The sequence below is a fragment of the Protopterus annectens genome, chromosome 14.part0 (genome assembly GCF_019279795.1).
Source record: "Protopterus annectens isolate FY-2018-M chromosome 14.part0, PAN1.0, whole genome shotgun sequence".
In the NCBI taxonomy this organism is placed as follows: domain Eukaryota; kingdom Metazoa; phylum Chordata; order Ceratodontiformes; family Protopteridae; genus Protopterus; species Protopterus annectens.
Genome location: NC_056748.1, coordinates 478,959,618 through 478,984,096, shown reverse-complemented (window position 1 = coordinate 478,984,096; position 24,479 = coordinate 478,959,618). Strand labels below are relative to the sequence as shown.

Here is a 24,479-nt window from a genome sequence, read left to right as displayed (position 1 = left end):
ATGCCAAGTCCGAGATATTATCACCTCTTGTGTGGGTATTGACTAGCTGTTTAAGACATTTTCATTGACAAAATCAAGGAATCTCTGGGCATTTGTGTTTTGGTATGAGTTCTTCCAGTCTATTTGGGAAGTTAGTCACTCAGGATCAGGGTAAAGCGTTGAATCTTGATAGATTCGAACAGGTCCAAATAGGCAGATTGGGCATCTTGAGTCAGATTTGGGGGCCAGTAGCTATGATTTGAATAGGGGTCTTGTCAATGGTTAACTGCACCTGGAGTGTCTCCTATGCATCATACTGTTTGACTAGCCTGGAGGTGTATATGTCTTTAATGTATATTGAAACTCCACCTCCTTTGGCTTTACTGCCCACAGTTTGGGGTCTGAATATATGATAGGATGAGTAACCAGGTAAGGCTGGGGTGTTCTCTGAATCTTTGAACCAGGTTTCTGTGACTGCACAGGTGTCAGCATGTTCCAGGGTTAGGAATGCTTGCAATGAGTGAAGTTTCATGGTTAGACTCCTAGCGTTTAGCAGCATGACTTTTAATTTGTATTTTGTTGAAATTTTTATGTTGGTAGTTTTAACCCTCATCACTTTTCCTAAAATAGGCACTATAGGGGAGGCAAGAGCCTGAAGCCCAGGTGAGACAGATGCAGGCCATCTCTGGCAAAGCATGGTGGTCTGTCGATCATATCTTCCCAGGCTGTCAGGTACAGGATCCCCCTGGAATGGACCAGAAACTAAGCGTTAGTCAATCATTTTCAGGATGATTGTAGATGTTTGTGTGGCCAGATCCCAGTTGTTGTTGTTGGTACCCCTGTGGAAGAAAGTATGTCACTGAGACCTACAACACCGTTCTGCAGCATATATCCTCAGGTCCATTTATTAATCTTGGACAGGTAACTAAGACCTGGTCTCTTGCACCACTGGCCAAGATGCTGTTTTTCCAGATCATGTCAGTCAAGAATAATTTTGTTGTAATCATAGAAAATACAAGGCTATTTGACCAGAAGGCATGCTTGCCTTGCCAGTAATCACCCCAAGCTTTTCCAGCCTTTTCAAGGAAGCCATGGCCTGTAAGTCCTGGAGTGTATTACAGGGCATGCATCCAGTATTACTTGACATCCAAGAGGGGTCTATTCTAGCACAAGGGAGGCACTAGGCAGTGAGCCTTTCATTCCATTTAGTTTTGTTTATTTTCCGATGTAAATTAGGATCCAATTTTCTAGTGTTGGCTACACTATTTGGTATATGAAGAAATTGGAGGTCATGGAAAATAGGGTCATCCCACAGAAGACAAGGTACATGTTTGTACTCAGAAGCCTGTATGACAGTCGAGTACAGGGGTGGTGCTTCCAGCCTTTCCTGTTAACTCAGATTTTTGAGGCATAAAATTGTTTTTGTTAGGATCCTCTACATATTTTCCATGTTTTTTTTTTGTGTGTGTCTAGTGAAATACATGCTAAATGATGCATTGTATAGATCTGTCATATTTCCCTCTGAAAGTAATTCATTGAAGTGTACGTTCGCTGAACAGAGGTTTGCAGTAATGAACCTTCGATAATATGATATAGACCCGCATTGTATTCTACGATAGGTCTAACCAGGGCAGAGTTCAGGAGGATAATAACTTCCTTGATTTCAGATGACATGCCCTTTTTGAGTAACTGTGAGACGCAGAAGGATTTTCTGACTACAGTTAATGTATGTTGATTAAAGGAGAGGGAGCCATCAGTTAAGGTGCCAAAGTCACTGATCACAAGCTCTCTGGAGAGTGGGTGTATTACTAATACAGAAAGTGGTAGAAATGTGTTGTTTTCCAAAGGAGAATACATTTCATAACATTTAGTTTGAACACTTTTTAAACAAGAAACATCTTCATTAAATTATCACATATGACATAGGCAATCATGCAGTTTATAAAAAAAAATAACATTTTCAGTTGCAAACATTATACATCACTTATCTGTCCAGTCATTGTCAGTCAAACATTACAAAACTCATTCAATTCCTGCCTTCCCTTAAACCTCATTCCTCCTCCAAACATTACTCTGCATGTGGTGTTCCCACAATTCACATTTTTTTCTATGTAATTTCCTCCTACCTTTTTGTAAAGATCTCTCTTTCAGTTCTTTTTTTCTTTGTTACTATATTCACTACTTCTAATACAGTTGGTTTAGACTTGAGTTCCATTTTTTAGTAATGGCTTTTTAGCAGACACTAGAATTAAACTGAACAAGGCCTTACTAAAATCAAAAACTTTCCTTAGTTACACCAATTTACTCACCCAGTGTTTCTGACAAAGTAGTCTGCAGGGAATTTTTAAAGCCTGCTAACTCAGTACACTCCAAAAGATACATTCCCAATTACGTCTTTCTTCCCCATCACACCTCTAAAATTTGCAATCTAGCTGAGGAAACATTTTCTGGTGTCTGCTTGGGGTATAAAAATAACTATGCAAATACTTCTAAGCAAAGATCCTAAATCATCTAGACTTTATTGCATATTTGGGAGCCATACATCTATCCCCCATTGTTTCTTTGTGACTTGCTTATCCAGTCTCTCTTCCCAATCCTTTCTGACCTCCTCTGATTCATATTTTCCTGCAGTATTTTATATATCCTAATTATTCCTTTTTAACCTCAGCTTCTGTACCAGATTCTTCAAAATACTGTACTAGTGTTGGTCTTCTGCTTAGGATCTCCCTTTTTTTCTTACTCTTCGCCTATACTTTGATGTCAGTCTTTGATAGGGAAGGCAATCTCCAGCCTGCAGTCCAATTGAATTCTTCATCTCTTCTCATTCTATTACCTTTCCTTCTCTAAGTATTTACTCCCAGTACTTTGGTTCCTTTGATATATATGTATTACAAGTTGCCATAAGTTCCTAACCATAAGTTCCAACTCATTACTTACTGCACATTTACCTAATTAATTATGTATCTGAATAAGCTAGCTTTAATAATTATAAGGATGATGGCTGATGTAATACATGAACCACTTCCTTGAAATTTCCTGTGTATTTGATACTCTATTTTTGTATTTTCTTTTCTTTTTTTTTTATAATAATAATAATATAAATATTTTGGCACATCATCCCTATCAAATTTAATCAAATTTAAATTTCATTATATTAATTATAGTTAAAAAATTGCCAACTTCTGATTGTCCCCCTTTACATATAAACACTAAATCATCAATATAACGATAGTACATCTTTGGTTCCTTTGCCAGTATTCTCCAGTAGGTTCCAGCCACCACTTCCTTTTCTTTGTACGTCTAATTGCAGTAATCCCTATCGGCAGAATCTCCCTTCTCCATCCTAGTGTTGACTTGGTTCTTAGAATGCTTTTTGCTACTTTATGAATACATTATTCTGTATGGTTGTTCTCCTTAAGGAGCTGCATCCAGAATCCTAGTTTCTCATTTCTTGAGCCCCCCCCCATCTCTTCATCCCTTTCCTATCTTCCAAACATCCACAGTAATATCATTTGTTCCTGGGGACTTTCCTTCACAATTTTTATCTCAGCTCCTCCTATCCTGTTAGTAATTGAGCCTCATCTACCTCTAACCGTGGCATATTTTTTCTTCCACAAACATTTCCATTCATACTCTTTCTTGATTTCCACATACAGATTTTCATAAAATTTACAAAATATTTCTATTACCTCTACAGGATCTCTGGTTATTTTCCTAGTTATAAGCTCCCTAAGCTTGTCAACAACCTCTTCTACTTTCTTTTGTGTGAGCTGTTGTGCTAAAATTTTTTGTGCTTTGGAGTTAATTTTCACAAGACAGTTGCTTACCAGTAAATTTTCTAAACTTGCGCATTGTCAAGGTATAGTCCCTTATTTTCACTTTAGCACTCTGCAGTTGCACCTCTTCTTATTCTGTGAGAGTCTCCCATTGTGCAATACTTTAACCTGTGTCAGTCCCTCTAAATAGTTCCTGTTACTTATTAATCATATCTCTCTTTCTTTTATTTCCATCCTACTTTTAAACTCCACATTAATTTTATCCCACACCCTAGATATATTTTCAGAAGAAATGTCTTTCATCTTCTGTAATAACTCCTCAATAATTTCCACAGCACATTCTTTAAATTCCTCTCTTTTTAACAGAGAGGTGGGGAAGCACCACTGTGCTTTTATTTCATTATCCTGCATTTTTATTTTAGTAATCTGCACTTGATCTGAAATAGTTACTCGGTACGTATCAAAACTTTCAATTAAATGCACATCTTCCTGTGAAATATTTTCATGTCTTCCATACCAAATATTTTCAAACATTTCTTTAAAAAATCTACCCTGTTTTGTTATATTTTCCCTTCTGGGCTCCGCAGATGCATCCTCACTGTTTCATATCAAATTCCTGTCTGCACCTGTAAGTAATATTCCCCGCTGAAAGCTGATTGTCTCCCAAAAAAAATTGTAGCAATTTTTAGAATAGAAATCCATGCCAGTGTAATCCTCCTCCATTACCAGTAGCCCCCTAGTACTACAGATCAACAATTATAATCTTTGTTTTCCACATCTGTCACTATTATACCTCTTCTTGCAATTACTGTAATTCTTTTTCCCAGATATTCTGCTCAATATCCATCCTGAAATCCTTTCTTTATCAAATTCAAATACTCATTTCTTTCCAAATGTGTCTCCTGTAGCATAGGTATTTACTCTCTGCATTTTTAATATACTATTTCTTTTTTGTAAAGAATATCACCTTCCACAGTAAGAATTTATTATTCCCACCTGTTGCATATAACAGCTTATTTTTTTTAAATGTTTAGTTTCAGCTTTTGTGTTACATGCATACACCAGTGTTTGACAGGTTGATAGTTTGTACAGTTGTTTTTATCATATCCATTTGAACCTATGTCACATCTTAAAAGATTTTTTTTCTTTTAATGAAATCCTCAAAAAGAAAATGCACCTGTTAACTTACTATTAACATAAAATACTATGTACATCCTATGTAAATCTTCAAATAATGAAGCTCAGCTCTCCTGATAGGAACCATTGTCCCAGACTGACAAACTTGCAGGCTTGAATTAACCTATGGTGAAGGATATGCACTCTGACTCATGGTGCAGCCTGTGCTTCTACTTTAAGTGCTGTCTGGTTTTATCTCTTCTTCCTCTCAGATGGAGAATAAAACTTGAATACTGTCAGAAAACATCTCCTAGCCAATGAAAGAAAGAAGTGTTATATTTGAATTGCCCCCTTATCAGATTGTCTCCATAGAAATATGAGAACCAGATATACAGTTCTCTTCCACTACAAGCTTTTCATATTGCTCTGATAATGTTTATGTGCTAAAGAAAAAATGTTCTTTATATTCAATGTTATTTTCTTCCTCTTAAATTTGTTATTAAATCAAGCCAAGGGCCTTAATCCAGTCATTCTCTATGCAAAATTAAGGAAAAGCCTATTATTTTTTTCTTATATTATGCTATTTTGTCCAGGCTTTCTTCTCTTTTTACATTTCTTAAAGCTGAACAAAAAAGATGGAAAATAGGTACACCCGTTTACTTTAGTATCCCTGTTTCATACAAAAATGACTGCAAAAGCTTTGCTTTACAGCATGCAGTATGTCATTTATTATAAAAATATTAAGAGCAAAATTTTGTTTTACTTGCACTTGACTCTTTCCTTCCTCTCTTCCTCTCCTAAATGTTCTTCCAAACATCTCCCAAATCCAGCCAGTTTCATTTCCAACGTACTCCTAGTTCTTCTAGTTAACTCTTGTGCTTTTTCTGTGTCTCAAGCATTTTCCTTTGGAACATTGGAAAACAGAGTCTCCTTGTGGGCTTTATCAGAAGAATGAGCAGCAGAATCCTGTTTGATAGCTCACACTTTGTTGGACAAACTTTTCTATTTCTTCCTTAGCATGCTCTTCATCAAAAAATGATTTTTGACCCCCAAGAAAAAAATATTCTGAAAATTGCTAGATATAGCAACTTGAATCTCACACCTACTTCTCAACATTCCCTGATTGCTGGTATAATTTTACTCCTCTTTTGCCTGGTGTACAGTACTCATTTTCCACAAATACTCTATACTGTCTCCTACTTTTAGTATTTTGTTGTTCTGCTACAGTTTTTTTTTCCAGAGTCAATTCTTTCTGCTGGTAGGATTGCTTGTTTACTGTTAAGGGTTTGGCTTCTTTCTCATGGCCAGGTTTGGAGCATACACACAATATGCCATTTCAGTTTAGAACTGCTGTGGAATGCCAGTCCAGTTGCTTATTTGTGCTTTCATAACATTAAAACAGACTGTTCCTTCCAGTACTTATCTGGCACAGCAGAAAATCTCAAGTTTTCCCTACATGCTGCATCTGCTAATTGTGTTATTTTTTTTAAACATCTCCTCTTGAGCAGTCATGTACTCGTCCAGCCTTTTCTTCAGTTTGATCTCTGATTTTTGTAATTTTATCAGATCATCAGAATATCTGTTTAAAGCTTCTTCCATTTTTTTCAGCCTTTTGTTATTTGAGTTGATATACTCCTTCACTGTTTTGTTTATTTTAATGTGAGCACATTTAACTTATTTTTTTCCCTGTAGATTACTGGAAATCATGTCTTTGACCAGAGCCGGGGCCTGAACTGATTTTTTTTTTTTTTTTTGCTGAACAGCTGCAAGATTCTTCCACTACAGTTTTTTTCCCCTCACCTTCTGTAATTAATTTTCTTTCAGGTTCTCTGAATTTCTCTTTTGCTGGCATGCAGGCAATGCACTTACTAGCCAGTTACTGAAATTTGCCCAAAAAGACAAGTTCACTGGCTGTTTTTTCTGAGTTTCTGTTTTCACACTGGGAGAGCTGAAATTAAGCTGTTATTTAGTGTGTAGCCATCTTGGAAGTCTGTAGTTTGAACAGTTTTTGGTGCAGCAGAAGTTAACATGTACTAGTTCTGTTTGGTATAAGTGTCATTGATTGATTTAACTACTATAAACCTAACTTAGAGTCATCAGCAGGCTTAGCCAGAGGCCCTGTTGGTGTTTAGATCAGAGAAATAAATGTCAAAAAGGAGGGGTCTTAGTATAGAATCCTGTGAAATGCCGCTGGTCACCTTTTCCATAACTGCACTGATCCTGGCAATGTGCTTTCTTTCCTTGAACCAGTTTGCAGTCCTTCTTCCCACATAGGGATCAGTGTTTAAGACCATTAGCGTACCATGTGGTATGACATCAAACACCTCTGCCATATCTAAGTAGACAGCCTTAACAGTGTGGCCATTCTCCACCACCTACACGACCTTTTCAAAATAGCGTACAAGATTAAGCAGACACAATCTACCTCTAAAATTAAATTGTTGAGAGTCGTGACTGACCAAAATTTTAATATCTTGATTTGAGGTCAGAGATTATGCATTCCATGGCTTTACAGACCAGACTAATAAGACTAATGGGCTTGCAGTTTCCCTAGTCAGTGCTGGGGCCACCCTTATGGAGAGGTATCACCACTGCTGTTCACCGTGACTCAGGAACATAGCCTGTGGCAAGGCGTAGGTTGAACAACTTGAGATCAGCAAGAACATAGATCACACTATTTCAAGCTGCTATGTTGTCGGGACCCACTGATCTAGTTTTTTTTTTTGGCTTGCAGAGTTTTAAGGTTGTGATTCCAGAGATAGTGGTGGTAGGGTGACTTCAGGATGTTTGGAGTGAAGATCACAGTTTCAGTGGAGAAATTTGCAGCAAACATATTTGGTAGTATGTTGGCAATGTCTTTAGGATTTGGATGCGAATTGCCATTATAGATATGTTCAGATCAGTGATGTGAATTATTCCTTAGTTTTCTAATGCAGTTAAGAGAGAGATTCTAATTATACTTGGACTCAGAAACAAGCCTACATTCACGGGTTGCTTTGCTGGTCTTTATAGCTGCTTCTTAGTGAAGCATTTTATTTTATATTTGTGATTGGATATTTTGGCTTTACAAGGTAATCTAAGCAGTTTCTTCCTTCTGTTGTATAATTTGTTCAAGTTTACTGACCACCAGTGTGGTTTGTGGTTGAGTTAGTTATTATATTTGGTTTTGGTGGGGACTGCTCTGCCAATTAATTTATCTAAATGAGCATAAAGATCCTCGGCATAGGTGGCTTCATATTCCCAATTCACAGTGTGGTTAACATGGGCAGATTTTGAGATTTTGCCCTAACAGTTGTTAAACGTTTACTCTCTTGAAGTCTCTGAAGAGGGTGATGTTGGTTACCAGAGAGGTGGATATTTTTTTGGGAAAATGTAACAATTTTGAGGTCTGATTTAACTAATGAAAGATCAACCAGAGGCAGGGAACACTTCAGGGCCAAGTTTGTGAGAAGTAGGTCCGATATTACCACCCCAATGGGATTTATGAAAGTTTGATCCAAGGAATATTCATTAGACCAATCTAAGAAGCATTGTGCATAACCATCATTAGAAATACAAGTAACTAGTCTACAGAGGAGTAGTTGGAAGTTCCAGGGGATTAAAAAAAAAATCTTTTTAAGGATATTTTCAAAGAATGCCAGAATGTTTTCATGATCCTGTTGGTGACAAGCTGTATGCTGAAATTCTGAATTACCTGGTGTGAGCTGAAATTTGAAGAGCTTGGTGGGTGTTGTCATGAACTGAAATTTGAAGAGCTTGGGGGATGCTGTCATGGGTATTACTTCAGAAGGGATAAAATCCCTGATGAGCACTGAGACAACTTTACCATTTTCATTGGTGCTCTCACTGCACTTGAGCCATGTCTCTGTGACTACACAAACATGGACTAGTCCCAGATGTAGAAGTGTCACCAAATCGGGCAGTTTGTGGTCAAGACTCCTGGCACTGAGAAGGGCCACCTTGATGTTATGCATTTTATGATGTGACTTGTTAGTTTGTTCATGATTTTAGATGAACTCTGCGTAAGCAAGGCATGTTGGGGGACAGCATGTGGAAGCCGTTGAAAAAAAGAATTGCAGACCATCCTTTACAAAACAAGTAGGATTGTTGATCATTTCATCCTGCTCAAATACATAACTGACCTCCTCTGGAATGACACCAGCTACTTAGTCAGTTGTTGAAACCAGAAACTAAAATAAAGTATCACACCAGCCTAAAGGATTTAAAAGTAGAATATAAACTTTATTAGAAAGTACTGTGATTGAGTGCTTTCACCCCGTAATAAATGGATTTCATCAGAATCAAATCAGAATTGTTGAAACCAGTTGTATTTTCTTTGTGTCTTTCACTGTGAATAGAGGATACCATTCAAGTCTAGAGTCTTATCCTTGACAGAAGCATGTGTAGCAAGTTCTAGAAAGTCTTTCTGCTTGTCTTTCATAGGTGTTTGTGCCAGATCATTCACTCCAGCATGGACTACGATCATGTTGTAGTCATCCTTACTGGAGGAGAGTGTCCTGAGGGCCCTTGATATGTCAGCAGTCATGGCTTCCAAAAGACAGTTAGCTGTAAACCTGTGCTTTTTCAAACTACCGAGCATTGAGTCAGTGTGCATAACAGTGGCATCACCAACTACTAAAATTTTTCAGAAGCAGATGTATTCTTATTTGACACTGGGATGTTATGTTGTTGGTGGCATGTTGGTGAAGGTGTACATGTAGGAGAAGTACTGGGGTTTGTTGCTGTTTACTCTTAAGAGTTCTGGGAGGCTTTGGTAGCAATTTTTATGGCACCAGCATTATTAGTTTAATGTTGTCAATATTAGGATGTTGTGTTCATGTGGGTGGGGTGAAACAATGTGATTTGCAGCTCATAAATGAGATTTTGAGAGGGCTGCATTTAAGATAGCTTTGTGTTTTGCACCTAGAATCTATTCCATGACAATGACCTGCCGTTTATTATCAAAACCTGGCTTGACATCAGTTGCAAGCATATTCTTGCAGTTGTTGTGCCACCAGGGCTTTCAGTTGTGCAGTGGTCCATGTCAGCTAAGTCATGTGGTCAGGTTGCCATATTGCACAAATCCTCCCTTGGACTGAAGGAGATTACAGGTGGTGCTTCCAACTCCTTTGACTGTGTCATGGCAGCAAGAGCAGACTGTCAGTACATCCTTGCCTCTTGTGCACCAAGTAATGGAAAGATAAATTTACACACTTGTCTTCTTCATATCAGGTAGTTGATGATTCTGGCTGATTTCAATATTTGGGTTAACAAGGAAGTTTCAGACTCTTGGAAAAGAATTTGTGTTTTATGCAGGGATTTGGGTTTGCTCAGGTTATGTCTGTACTTCATATATAGAGCCGCATGTTGAAATTAATGTTCTGAAGTGTGGCAGTGAGTGACCTGGTGATGGAGACCATCACATGCTCCGATCACAGCCTTACTTCTGGGCTGATCTACTTAGGACGTTATCTCCAGACCAGGGTCTGATGGTCTGTAGCAACCTGAATCACGTAACAGCAGATTCACTGACTTCTATTATTCACCACTGTCTGCAGAGGTTCAGTGCATTGGCCATTGTTGAGCCTGTCAAGGCTTAAGGTTTTTATTCCCTCTGTTGACTTCTTAGCCCCAAGTTGTGATTGTCCTTTTCATTGTGTGCCACATCATACATGGTATGATCTTCAACTCAAGATCTAATGCAAATGAGATGAAAATTAGAGTTGAGGTGGCACAGTAGTTGCCTGCTGGAGGATAGGCTTTTGCTGAACAAATAGTATATTTACCAGGCTGAAGTGACCTGAAAAATATCTTTATTGCTGTCTCAGGGAATCTCAACTGCAATCTTCCAGGTAGTATCAATGCTCAGTAGTCCATCTTGACTTGCCACCAAGAAGTCATTTTCCTCTGAAGAATGTGAGCTTTGCTGCTCAATACTTTCCCTCTGTTTACCTGCATTAAGTCTCATGTTGACCAAGGTATGTTTCATAGGGGCTTGCAGTGGATCAGTTCAGTGCAAGATATCTTGTTCTTGGTTTGAGTATGACATCCCTGATTACGATAAATTTATTTCAGTGGTCTGCAAGATGTTTTACTTCCTGTGGACTAGATCTTTGTCCAGCCAAGTTTAACAGTTTACATGGATGTCATTGGTCCAGTTCTTTACCAGATTACCATTCTGTCCCTTGAGAATGGAGTTTTTTCCCTCAAATTTATAAGAGGCATGGGTTTGGATGGTGATAATCTGGATAGCTATAGATTTATCTCAGTCCTCTCCTTCATTGATAAGATACGTGAGATGGTCATATGTATGCAAATTGTCTCCTTTTTGAGTATTAATAAAATGTATGACCCATTCCAGTCTGGTTTTCTGTCTAGGCTTAGTAGTGAAACTTGTTATTCCATCCTGTTCCTTTCAGGGCTGTTTTCAGTGTTTGACATAATGGACCCATGATGCCTTACTCAACTGCTTGAGTCATTGTTGTAGCATCTTAGGCGTTATACACTCATGGTTTGGATCCCATCTCACTGTTTGCACTCATTTGTGTCTGGAGTTTATACTTTTCAGGGTCCCCTGCTGTTCACAGTGTATGTGCTGTGCTTAGACATTATTCATAGGCTATGTTTACCTTTCCGTTTTAATGCAAATGGCACACAGCTCTACCTCTGCTTCTGTCAAGACTGTGTTGCTTCTGAACCATCTTTTCCTGATACTTGGAGTGCAGCCAAAATTGGATGATTGATAATGGACTGAATCTCGATACCAGCAAGACAGTTTAAGTGGCCATTTATGCCATCATTCATACTTCCCCAGTTTTCTTTCCAAAGACCATCTATAGTGGTGATATACTGGAATTCATGTTGAAGTTTAGGTACGATACTCAGAGTGGCTTCCCTTAAGGACCAGTTTGCTGCCATCATCAAATTCTCCTATCATTTGAAGAAAATCTCCCTGATTAAACATCTGATTCCATCAGCTCACTTATCAATGATTGTTCATGCTTTGGTTGCACTGCTGTAATGCTCTCTTACCTATGTAGGCTTCCTCTACTCTTTTCACGTCTTCACTGTTTAGTTCTGATTCTTAAAGTATGTTCATGTTGGCAAGCACTGCTTTCTGGTATTGCGGGTGATGGAGTCTCTGCCTATGTACTGTTAACCTTCCCACCCGATAGAGGCTACAGAAGTACCAGTTTATATGAATGTGTATACTTGTCGGCTTCAGTGGTTTACCCTCATGCATTAGTACATTGTGATATGGGCAACATACTAAGTAAGGACTGGCCAGGAGGAGGAGAGTTAGAGACTAAAAATTAACACTATCTGCCCCAGACAAAACTGATGAACTCTGTGTCTGTTTCTGAATCCTACTATATATGTGCCATTGAAGGGACCCATTATGGTAGATGTTGATGCTAATAAACTGGTGATAGCTATATAAGGGGTTAAAAACTAATTGTTGGGATTATGGTGATGAAAATAGATCAAATTAACAGTAATGATGAGAAGGAAGGAAATGCATAGGATAATAGGATGTTACTAGGCTAATAGTGCTGGGGCTCTTACAAGCCTAGCCAAGCGTTTATCCCCAAAAAGAAACCTCAGTCATTGCCTGTTGCCCCTGTCAATGAGGGGCACAGGTGAGACCCCTGGGGCAAATTTGTGGTTTCTCATCCACTCATCAATGTTGCTGTTGAAGAGGGTCAGCGAGGTACCCTGTTTGTCATCTGTGGGAAGTCTGTTCCAGAAATGGGTCAGCCTCTGGGAGACAAATCTTTCTCTCCAGGTTTTGTTGATGTCTCATATTAGAGTCAGGCTTTTCGAGTGGGTAATGCATGAGGAGTTAAACATGCAGATATAGAGCTTCTCTAGTAAAGCAGGGTCTGAGATTGCCTTGTAGGCGAGATACAGATCACCTCTGAGCAATCTGTATCATACTGAGTAGAGTGATAGTGATCTGAGCCTGTCCGCATAGAACAGGTGTTGAAGGCTATGGATTCTCTTTGTGAGGCATTTCTGTGGCCTTCCCAGTTGGTGCAGATGTTTGGAGAGGTGCATACCAAACAGGGCATTATACTTAATTATTGGTCTAATGAGGGAGGAGTATAGAGAGTTAATAATCTCCTTTTGTTTTCTGGATGCAGTCCCTTTACTTCTGAGGTTAGCCACGTAAAAGGCTTTTCTGACCACTGCCACTACATGATGGTCGAATGTGAGATTATCAACCTGAGTACCCAGGTCTCTCACGACAGGTTGTGTGTTTAGGGGATTACCGTTGATGTGGTAATCAGTAGGGGCCATGTTTTTGACAAATGGTATAATACATTTTTTTGCATTTAACTTAAGGCCATGACTTTGGCACCAGTCATTAGTTGCTGTGAGACCCTTTTGCAGTATGTTAACATCATCTGGGGAGTCAGACAGCACCCAATTTACAGTCCATAAATGTGGTCAGTTGCAGGCCTTTTATCTTTGCCTGGACCTCCGAGAAGTAGATGCCAAACAGTAGGGGTCCCAGAACAGATTCCTGGGCAACTCCACTAGTGACAGCTCTGCTATCGGAGATGAAGGCACCTGTTTTGACCTTGAGGGTCCTGTTGGCAAGCCAGTTGGCCACCCACCTGATGAACTAGGGATTTACGTCAAGTTGCATTAGTTTTTCAATAATGCCCAAGTTAGAGGATTGTGTCAAAGCCTTCAGCCAGTTTCAGCAGGCAAGATCTGTTCTTGACTAATCCGAACTGAGTGGAGTCAAGTGCATGGAGATTGCCTATGTCCTTGTTTATGAGATGCATAATAATATGCTCCATGGCTTTAACAGATAAGACTTGTCAAGCTAATGGGACAATAGTTTCCAGGGTCAGTAGTGGCACCACCTTTGTGCAAGGGGATGACAATGACAGTTCTCTGCTGGAATGAAGCCTGTACTTAGGTTGTGGTTGAATAGAGTGCTCAATGGTGAAGCCAGTTCTTGCTGGAAATGGTGCAGAATACAGTATGGGATACTGTCATTTCCCATGGAAGCTGTGTTCTTTGCCTCAGATAGGGCCTTTAAGACTTGATCTATGGAGATGTGAGGTGCATAAGTATCGGGGATGTCAAAAGGGCCTTTGGGGAAACAGAGGGTGAAGTTTGCGCTAAACCCATCTGCTAGCAGTTTGGCTAAGTCAACAGGATACGTGTAGATGATACTGTTAAGTACTAATTTGGAACAAACCTGGGCTTTGCCATGGAGGTTCCTGACGTAACTGAAGAAGAATTTGTGGTTTCCCTTTGTTTCGGAGGCTAGTTTCGATTCATAATTGGCTTTAGAGGTTTTCAGTAGTGATCTAACTTGCTTGTTGAGGCTAAGGAGGGAGTTTTTCCAATTTGGAATTTGTTCCTTTTTGCACTTGGACAACAGTTTCTTCCTTTTGTTGTAAAGCCTGTTGATAGAGGATGTCCACCAAATAGGTTTGTGTTTCCTTGAGGAGCATGTTTCAGTTCTGTTGGGTATGGCTGACTCCATGCAGTTGTACAGATGTTTGCATACTGTATTGGCCTACTGTTCAGCATAATTGTCTGTATCCTCTGAGGAGGCCAGTGGCATGAAGCTACAGATACCCTCACTTAGGGGTTTGTAGTGAGCTTTTGAGAAGGGCTGATGGGGGTGGGTGGAGTAGAAACTTCAAACGAGATAGTCTGATGATCTGATCTCACAAGGGAAGAACATACTATCGGAGTGGTGCAGCAGTCACTCATGCTGGTGAGAACCAAGTCTACAATGTTATCTTCCCTTGTGGGGGATGAGAAGAGCTGGTTTAGTGCATTAGAATTGATGAAGTCAAGGAATCGTTGAGTGAATGCATTAGTGCAGGAATAGTTCACCCGGTCTATGATGGGGTAGTTGAAGTCAACAAGGATCATGGTGTTGGGGGGGGGGGGGTACCTTGATGGAGTCAAGTAGATCCAGGTACGAGGAGTGGGTGTCTTGAGTCATGGAGGGGGTCTGTAACTGGCTATAACTTGTGATGGATGTCTTGCTAACTGTCAGTTGCACCTGCAGCATTTCCAGTGCATCTTGCTGGCAAACAAGTCTAGAGGTGTGCCTGTCCTTAATGAAGATAAAGACTTCACCACCCTTAGTCTTCCTGTTCTCATTTTGGGTTTGGAATGTGTGGAATGAGGTATATCCTGGTAAGGCAGGGGTACTGTTCGCAGCCTTGAACCAAGTTTCTTTGACTGCACAGACATCAGCATCTTCCAGTGCAAGGAGAGCCTCCAGTGAGTGCATTTTCTGGTTAAGGCTTTTAGCGTTAAGCAGCATGATCTTCAATTTGCTTTTTGACAGATCTTTTATGTTGGAAGATTTGTCTTTGGGACATTGCCTAAAAAGGCACAATGGGGGAGATGAGAACCTTGGCCAGGATCGGGAATCCCATTGGTGACAGGTGAAGGCCATCTGGCAAAGCATCAAGGCCTGTCAAGCATGTCAACCCAGGATCCCCTTGGAATGACACCAGAAACTAACCCAAATGTTAGTCAATTATTTTTTGCTGGTATTGCAGTAACATTCTTGGTGAATGTAGGATGCTGCTTAGGATTAGGGTCATACCTGCCTGGGACACATACTCTGAGAGCTCAATCATGTCTCTTTTTATATAGTCCAGGGAGGTACAGCTCAAGTCATTCACACTAAAATGGACAAGGACAGAGTCATACTTGTACTTGTTGTGGAGAGACTTAAGTGAATGCATGATGTGGCGAATTCTGGCACCAGACAGACAACTGACCGTGACCTTCTTGTCAAGCTTGGTGAGGGAGACATCGATGTGCCTCACAATTGAGTTGGCAATGACTAGTATGTTTGGTTCATTGTTATGCCTTGTGGGTTGTGATGTTTTATATTTTTGCCTTGTGGGCTGTGTTTGTGAGACACTGGTGTGTTTTGCTTGGTGCTGTGTGTGGAATGTTTGTGAGTGTATTTTGGAGATCTTTGCTGTGTAGGTAAGTTTTTATTGAGGACCTCTACATAGGTGGGTGTGTGTCATCGTTGGCTGTGTGATATGAGTGGTGTGGTGTTTGTGCTGGCAATCTCTTCTTTGTTAGGATTATTGACTGTGGAGTGAGAGAGCATGGATTCCAGATTGCTGATGTACATGCATTTCTCACAAATAGAAGAAATAGAAATATGTGCTTAGGAGAAGAGGGTTGTCGGTCAACATGAGGCAGTATGCCTATGTCGACCAGCAGGAAAAAAACTGATGGGAATTGTCAAGACATAATGTTCCGATTACTTGGCTGGCTTACAGAGAGAGGGATTTCATAAGGGTTTGACCACAAAAACCTTCTTAAATGTAAAGTAACTGGCCTGAACCACAAGTGTTAAAACCAGAGCTAAGATGCTTAGAATAACATTTGCATTTAATCAAGCTACTAACGAGCAGTAATAAATACAGCAGAGTAAAAGCACTTGAACACTTAAGAGCACACAGCAAAAATAAGGTGATAAGGTAGGAAGAACACAATTGCAGTAAAAGTAGCTGAATAAAGTAAAAATGTATTTCTTTTTTGTTTTATTTTTATTAAGTGGAGAGGGAAGAAACAGAAGATAGTTCAAGATTAAGAAACTAAGGGGGTTGGCCTTCCCAGATGCTCTCTCTGTACTCAGTAGACTGAGCTGATGAGATGGGACAGAGAGGAGTGTCCAAAATCAAAGAAGCAAGGGGGGGTAGTCCTTCCCAAATGATCTTATTACTGTACTTTGAGTGAGCAAATGAGATGGGAGTGGGAGGAGTGACCAAAATCAATTTTTACAGCAGCGACAGGCAATTCCAAAGCCACCAGGTTTGGGAGTACAACACTTGGGTGGGATGGTGGGAAAAACAAACAAAGCCGACAGAAGAGGCCAGCAATAAACAATGAAGCAAATATATAAATGCAGTACAATGTAAATCAAGTGCAAAAAGTATCAGTTTGATATATCAGATGGTTATAGAGTCCAACACAGCCAGGTAGTTAGCTCTGCAGAAATTCACAGCATGTAAGCCTTTGTAATAGAAGTACAACACAGAAAATAATCCTCAGGCAATCAGAAAACATGCAGTTACACCTAGTTTTCATGTAGAAAGCAGGCCAGATGAGTTAACTACATCCCAGCTTCAAGGTGTGTGCCTAAGGTAACAGCTGAGTAAGTCTTGTTACATAAGAACTATATGACCTTCTATTTTATAAAATCTGTATAATTGTGTAGTGTAGGAACTTTATAAAGTTTTTCAGCTATGTAAACCTAACAGTCTGTCATTTTTAAAGTGTATAACTTGCATTTACTTGCACTGTTTATTGCCTCTGAGCCCTGGTCATGGCTGAAAAGGGGCCATTGGACCAATCCACCAACCTAGTTACCAAGTAAATAAATAAAAGCAGGTTAACAATAGAAATGAGGCAATTTTTTTCCTAAATGTGTGTTTGTTTTTGACAGAGATTTAGAAATCCTTACAGCTATGGAAAACTCAACAACTGGCGAATTTTCCTTGGAGTGGAAAAGAGAAGGTAAAACTGTTTTCTGTTGTATTAGAATCAAGACAGACTATTTTGTGACTTTTGGGTATGTCCAACTAAATGAACTGTCATGTAGGGCTGATTTTTGTTAAGGAAAACAACACAAAGGTTGTAGTAGTGAGATGGCAGATAGTCATATTGTCAGTTACAAGGACAGTTTCATCTATTACTGCTGAAGAACACTTCTGTGAGGGACTGGGGACTTCAACAGCATCGAAGACAGTGTTGTGTATCTGTGCCCCATACAAACTTCTCCTTAAAGATCTGTACTAGTTAGGCAGAAGCTTTTTCTTTAAACACCTGTATTGAATTATCACTTGTGACATAGGCAAACGTACACTGATCTAAAAATAAACACACCATATTAACAAGTTCACATTTACAAACAGTATTCACATTTATTGTTCTATACAATATGATGAAACCAACATTACATAGATTGTTCAATTCCTGCCTTCTCAAACTTCATTCCTTCTCCAAAACATTTTTCTGCATGTATTGTTCTCACAATTTCGCTTTTTTCTATGTAATTTACTCTTACCCTTTTCTAAAAATCCCACTTCCTCTTCTTTTACCTCTGTTAAAATATTTACTACTTCAAGTATGGTTGCTTTAGTCTTTGATTTCCATTTTCTAGTAATTGTTTTTTTGTCAGCCACCAGAATTAAATTAAATAAGGCCTTATGTCTAGCCAGTTCAGATCCTATATTCCCGGCTCAAAAAATCATTTCCTTATTTGCTTGCCTAGTATTCTTGACAGAGTACTCTGTAGGGAATTTTTAAATTCTGCCAACTCATTACACTCCGAGAACATATGCTCCCAAGTACCATTTTCTTCCTCAGTAGACCTCCAGTATTTGCCATCTACCTGAGGAAAAATTATTTGGAGTCTGCTTGAGGTATAAAAAAGTACCTATGCGAACACTTTCAGGCAAAATCCTAAATAATCTAGATTTGGTTGCATATCTGAGAGCCATACATGTCCTTCCTTTGTTTCTTTGAGAATTTCTTATCTAATCTTGCTTCCCAATCCTTGCTAACCTCCTCTGATTGATTCCTATAGTTATTGTGCAGTAGTTTGTATTAGTCCTTTTTTTAACAGCTGCTTCTGTTGTAAATTCAATTAAAAACTCAACCTATGCAGGTCTTTATTTAGGATTCCCTAGTCCTTTCTTCTTGCCTGTACACTTGGTAGGTAGAAGCTTTTTGATCACAGCAACACTTTTTGTATCTGAAGTAGTAGCTATATTCTTGCATGGTTTGAAAGTGGCCTGACATGCCTGTGGTCTTGCACACAACCTGTATGGGGTTGTGTACTTTATCTTAACTGCACAAGTATTTCTGTCATTGTCGTTGTGTAGTCATGCAGGCGTTGCACTTTTTTGCAGGTAATTTGGTCATGTAAACTTTTCAATGTGTGTTTACTCTTCATTGTTTTTTCTTTACTTTACTTTTCTTTTTTGGCAATTACCAACCCTTGATTTTAAAGATTCCCCTAGCACCCATTTGAACCATTCTGTTCCCCATCCTCATGCCACCCTGTGGGGCATTTGTTTACTTGTTTTTACTCTGTGTTGGCCTGTTTAGCCACACTAGGCCAGCAGCCTCTTTTATGGGAAGACCCAAGGTGGTATTCATACTGACTGGGGAAATTTGGCCAAGGCACTGAGGAACTTCTACTCTTTTCAGTAAATGTCATGGGATTTTGATTATTTGTTTATTGGTTCTGCATCTGGCTGCTATTATTGAAATGGTTTACATCCACCTGAGCTAACACCAACTCAGATACACAGGACCTTGGATCTAATGTCCCACCTGAAGGAACAATACATTTCAGTAAACTCTTATGTTCAAGAAGTAGGAACAGGACCTGAGTATTGTTGGTCATCTTCATCTGGCTTGGATTTTTCAAGATGCAACTAACTCTTGTCTCAGTTGTTGAACAGGCTGGAGGCAGAGTGCTGCTGAGCAAAGCTTAGCGAGGTGTGAGTATACTTCCATACACCCACTTTTCCTCAGATTGCCTTATGCCCTTTGGTGGGACTTCCACTCCTAAATCATCATCTTGGCATATGATGCACATACGAGAGCTCCACCCTCAGGTGGTGCTGTTGGATATTGGATAGGGCCCATTGCCTAGCCCCTTTAGCTTGGAAAGGGCAAATTGGTGTCAACTCACTCATGTCCTCACCAGCCAGCTGCTTTAGTATAAATGTCATTAACTGAAGACAGGTCATCTACCAATAATTAAGACTTTAACCCTTTGCCAGTAGAGCAGACATCAGGTGTTTTGAGTTAATGCAAAATTCCTGACAGCCACATTGGTCTGGTAGTAGATTTAGATAATGCAGTTTGCCATGTTGAGCTAACATGAAATGGTTCTTTCTGTAATGGCTTACAAAGTGCTCCTTGCCTACCTACCACTGATTTCCGTATTTAGCAGAAGTGTATTCACATTTGATTTGAAGGAATGTATTCTAGCTGTCTTGGTCATTAGAAGGGATGTTTTTTGTATTTACCACTTTCTACATTTTTTGCTAATGTTAACATCTTTTTTCCTGTTGTTATTTCCCTGCCTGTCAATCATCATCATTCTTCTTCCAATGGCTTGGGCCCATTCATTCCCTGCCAGTAACAACATGGCTACCAACTTGGTCAAGAGCCAATCAGACAGAGCCATGTTCGAGACAGGCATGAGGGCTGCTTTGCCCTGGACAAGTACAGATCATCAACCTTCATTACAGCCTATTGCCCATCATGTGGCTTACCATTCCTGTGTCACAGACCACCCCTGCTTGGCATTTCATGAGTTCACAGATGAATCCATTATCACTTTCAGACTTTATTTGTAGCGTTAAAGTCCATCAAGTTACTTCCACTTCCCTACTGCTGCTGTTCCCCAATCTGTCCAAGGACCCACAAGGAAGCCCTCATTAATTGGGGCAGTTGGGTATTTTTCTTGCAAGTTCCTAACACCTTTCTCATGTGGCTGACCTTAACATTCACATCACCGTGGGGGACATTATATACCTTCCCTACATGCATGAGTGCTACTGGTAATATGCCAGTGAAGACTACTGTTCCTGGCTTGGAAGCACCAAATCCATGTCCTCTGTTCCTGTCCGTGTTCGATACATTGAAAGCCTCAACTTGCAAGAAGGCAGTCGGCAATCTTGGGACCCTGCCTCCTGACCTCAGATTACAGAATTGTACCTCCACTTTCAAAAACCTCCTTAAATCATACCTTTACACCAACCATTTATGTAACTGCAGTGGACCTCCTTGAAGCCTTACCCTACTGTAGGGTTTTATTTCCTAATGCTTCTGGTGAATACTAATATTGTGCTCTACTGATGCTCATTGTATATATTGTAAATATTGTACATATGTTCTTACTATGAAAATGCCTTGCACGTATATTGTACCTCTGCTCACTCCATGAAAGTGCTATGCTCACATATTTGTATTTCAGCTTTGTACTTTTAACTTGTTAAACTTTTCTGTAGCATGTTTACTAAATGTTATTTACACTTTGTAACCTATAATTGTTACCATGAGTTACTCTTTATTCTGTAACTGTGCGGAGCCTTTCTCCCAAGGACTCAGCTGAAAATGGACGCCATCTGTCCAGTCGGACTATCCTGGTAAACAAATGTTAAATAAATAAAAAGATATCCACAGAACAGCAATATCTGGAACACACAGCTGATAGCGTCAATGAATGAACTGCATACAACAGCATAAAATACTCAGATGTTTTATAAAACGGAATAAGCGCTTTCACAGTACAATTCCAGTACTGCTTCATCAGATAAAAAAATTTGTGCATGCTCACTTTATATACTCTCATGTAACCAATCACAAACATAGAAATAGACACACCTCCTATAATACAACAAAATCCACATATGCATGAAGGTCTAAACAATATAGGAAAAGTAATAAATAATAATAAGTCTATCTATACATAAAATACAAAATATACTACACCAAATCATTCACCTAAAAAGTGTCCTAGCTTTTAGAATAGGTTTAAGTGGGACATGACCATTCAGGCCCTTCCCTTTATGTGACTGTAACTTAAGAATCCACTGGGACTCAATTTTCTCCATAAAATTATGAATGTCTCCTAGTCTGGGCGTTTCATATACCGTATCAATCACCCTAAACATAAAGGAATGATGATCCTCTGCCAACAGAATATGTTTCGCTAATGCATTATTTTCATATCCAATCCTGATGGAATAGATATGCTCCCTAATCCTGTCCCTCATCCTACGATTGCACTTTCCTACATAGAATGAAAAACATTCTACGCAGTGTTCAGATAAATGACACCATTTGTATTACAATCAGCCTGTACTTTAAAGCAAAACCTACGTCCATTGTTCGGATTAACAAATCCATTATCAGTTTCAATATAGCTACAAAAATTGCATTTACCACATGGAGTAGTGCCTGCAATACTAATGTCCCTCACTAGCTGTTTATTGTGGTCTGGATAGCATAACATTTGTTTCAGACTTCTCTTATTTTTATACCTAAACTTTGGTCATTCTCCAACTACTTCTTAATCTTATCAGTAAGAAGTATGGGCCAATGTTTCTTAATAATCTCAGTTCTTGTATCACTATTGAACTGTATTGGTACTGCCAATGAAACTGATGGCATCTCCCTACCTCGAGATTTCAGTCGCTGTGCCAAAATATGGTCGGCTCTACTATCTCTCAACTCAGCACCAGCATGTACTCCCAGTTCAACTTCCCTTCTACTATAACCTCTTTTCCTAAATTGTCTCTTAAGATTAGTAATTTCTTTTTTATCTGATGAAGCAGTATGCATTTTACTGTGAAAGTGCTTATTCCGTTTTATTAAACATCTGAGTATTTTATGCTGTTGTATGCAGTTTGTTCATTGACTTTATCAGCTGTGTGTTCCAGATAGTGCTGTTCTGTGGATTTACTTATTTTTTTGCATAGTGTCTGGACTTTTCTTCCTTCCCAATATTTTGCTTTGGAGATTCTTGTTTATAAATAAAAAGGTAACTGAGCAAGCTTTCCCCCTGCCTGGCTGTTTCATTACCCAGGCCATCAGTTGAATTTGAGTAATCTACATTGTAATTAAGGCTTTATCCTTCTGTGCCACAAAACAGGACAAGCCAGTAAGTTAACATTTGGACTTGAACATTAGTTAGCTAAAAAAGTCTTTCTTTGTCATGCAGACAAAAAATATTTTTTTTCATTTGTTTAAACATACAAGTCTCCTATTTTTTTTTATAGGGTGGACATGTCAAGAAAATGTAGCTGTTTTTGTTCTGTTTTGTCTGTGGTGCATCTAGTCATTCTGTATATTAGGTTTCAGCCCTTTTAACTCCTTATCAGGTGAGTTCTTACTGTTGAATTGTTTGGTGTCATGTTCTGCAGTGGACAAGTGTCTCCAGGACTTATTTCATGCCTTATTCCTGTGTTCCCCATGACCCCAAATTGGATAAGAAGTTAAAGAAAATGAATGAGTTATTTATTTTTCAGAAAATGTCATCTGTTATTTCTCGTAGATTTTGACCTGGAAGCTTTATGAAGTAGAGACATACTGATGACATGCTTAGAGTGCAATGAGGTCAAGCAAAAGTCTGGACTGTGGGTTGGACACTGCCTTCCCTACCAGGGATTGATATAGGTATAGGTAAAGTGATAGGGAAATGTTAAATGAAAGACCAGCTCTGGTTGAATTTATGGTTGGGTCTAGAACAGAAGCTGGGGTTAAAGGGGGATAATTAGCAGGGCGTATAAAATAATGCACAGTAACTACAAGAATCCATAAGAAGTGGTTAAAAATACTGGGAAAAGGCAATATACAAGGGATCAGTGAGAGGATATTTGTATGGCTGCCAAGTATGTAACAAAAATTTATAAGGTTTAATGTTTTGAGTGGAAGTGTTTGCATATATATATTTTTTTTTTACTCCCGAGTAGACATCAGATACGTTTTGAACAGATGGACAGTACTTGTGGGAGGTGTGATGGGAAAGAGGGGGGGGGGTGTTACTTGGTAACATGTTTTTTGGGAATGCAACTGGTTGTAAGGAATTTCTAACAGCCACCAGAGTACAGTACTTTTCAGCAACGTTGGGGGGAACAAATTATTGTAACTAAGGAAATTATTCTTTTCATCAGGGGTATAGAAACTGAATTCCTCAAACATAGTAAGGCCATATTAAGTTTAATGCTGTTGGCTGCCATAAAAACAATTGCTAGTAGGAAAAAGAAAATAAAAAAAATAAACCAACTGTAACAGTATTACTGAATACTGTAAAAAAAAAGATAAAATTATTGGAGGTGGGATTTTTAGAAAAGGGAGGGTGCAAACTGCATACAAATTGCAAACTGAGAACATTACATGCAGAAGCTAGGATATGTCTAATGCTAAATTGAAAAAGAATTATTATGAAAGACAGCTTGGATGTATAATCCTTGAAAAAGAAAAATTTCTGTAATAGTTTGTTTTCGCAGTTATAAAAAGGTTATGTACTTACCACAATGTTCCATGTGAGTTGTTGTTCTTGCCTTCATTCTTACTGATGGGTTTGGAGCTGATTCTCGGCTCTGAGTTGGCCAATTTGCAAAGCTCGAGGTCTCTAACAGCTCGAGGCCGAAGCCCTATCCCACAATGCACCTCTACCTTCCCCAGATCTTGTTTGCTGCCAACTAGTGGTAAATCTAAATCAAATTTCGAAGGAAATCATAAAGACAACTAGTGAGAAGAAACTCCTCAGCAGAACCAAAACCAATGTAGAGCCTTTCTCGAACTTCCAGACATTGGATGGGGGTAGGTGTGGGGGGGGGGGTCATAAGAATGAAGGCAAGAAGAACTCCTCATATGGAATGTTGTGGTAAGTACATAACTTCTTTATATGAAGTTGTTCAATCTCGCCTTCATTCTTACTGATGGGTAGCGTCCCCAATACCACAACATGGGTGGCTCACGGGAGTACCTGTCTAAGGACAGCAGAACCAAGTGAAGCCCTGTACCTAGAGGCCTTGTCTAATTTGTAGTGAGTTATGAAGGTAT

General features: G+C 39.2%; 1 protein-coding gene across 3 annotated transcripts in view; it reads left to right on the top strand.

Moving 5' to 3' along the window:
• The window catches only part of ZDHHC16 (zinc finger DHHC-type palmitoyltransferase 16), a 558,609-nt gene that overhangs the window by 511,855 nt on the left and 22,275 nt on the right, over positions 1 to 24,479 (top strand). For all 3 annotated transcript variants that reach the window (XM_044056233.1, XM_044056232.1, XM_044056234.1), the window contains one exon: positions 17,332 to 17,402. In XM_044056233.1, the coding sequence (XP_043912168.1) occupies positions 17,332 to 17,402 (71 nt within the window). The remainder of the gene's footprint in view (positions 1 to 17,331; positions 17,403 to 24,479) is intronic.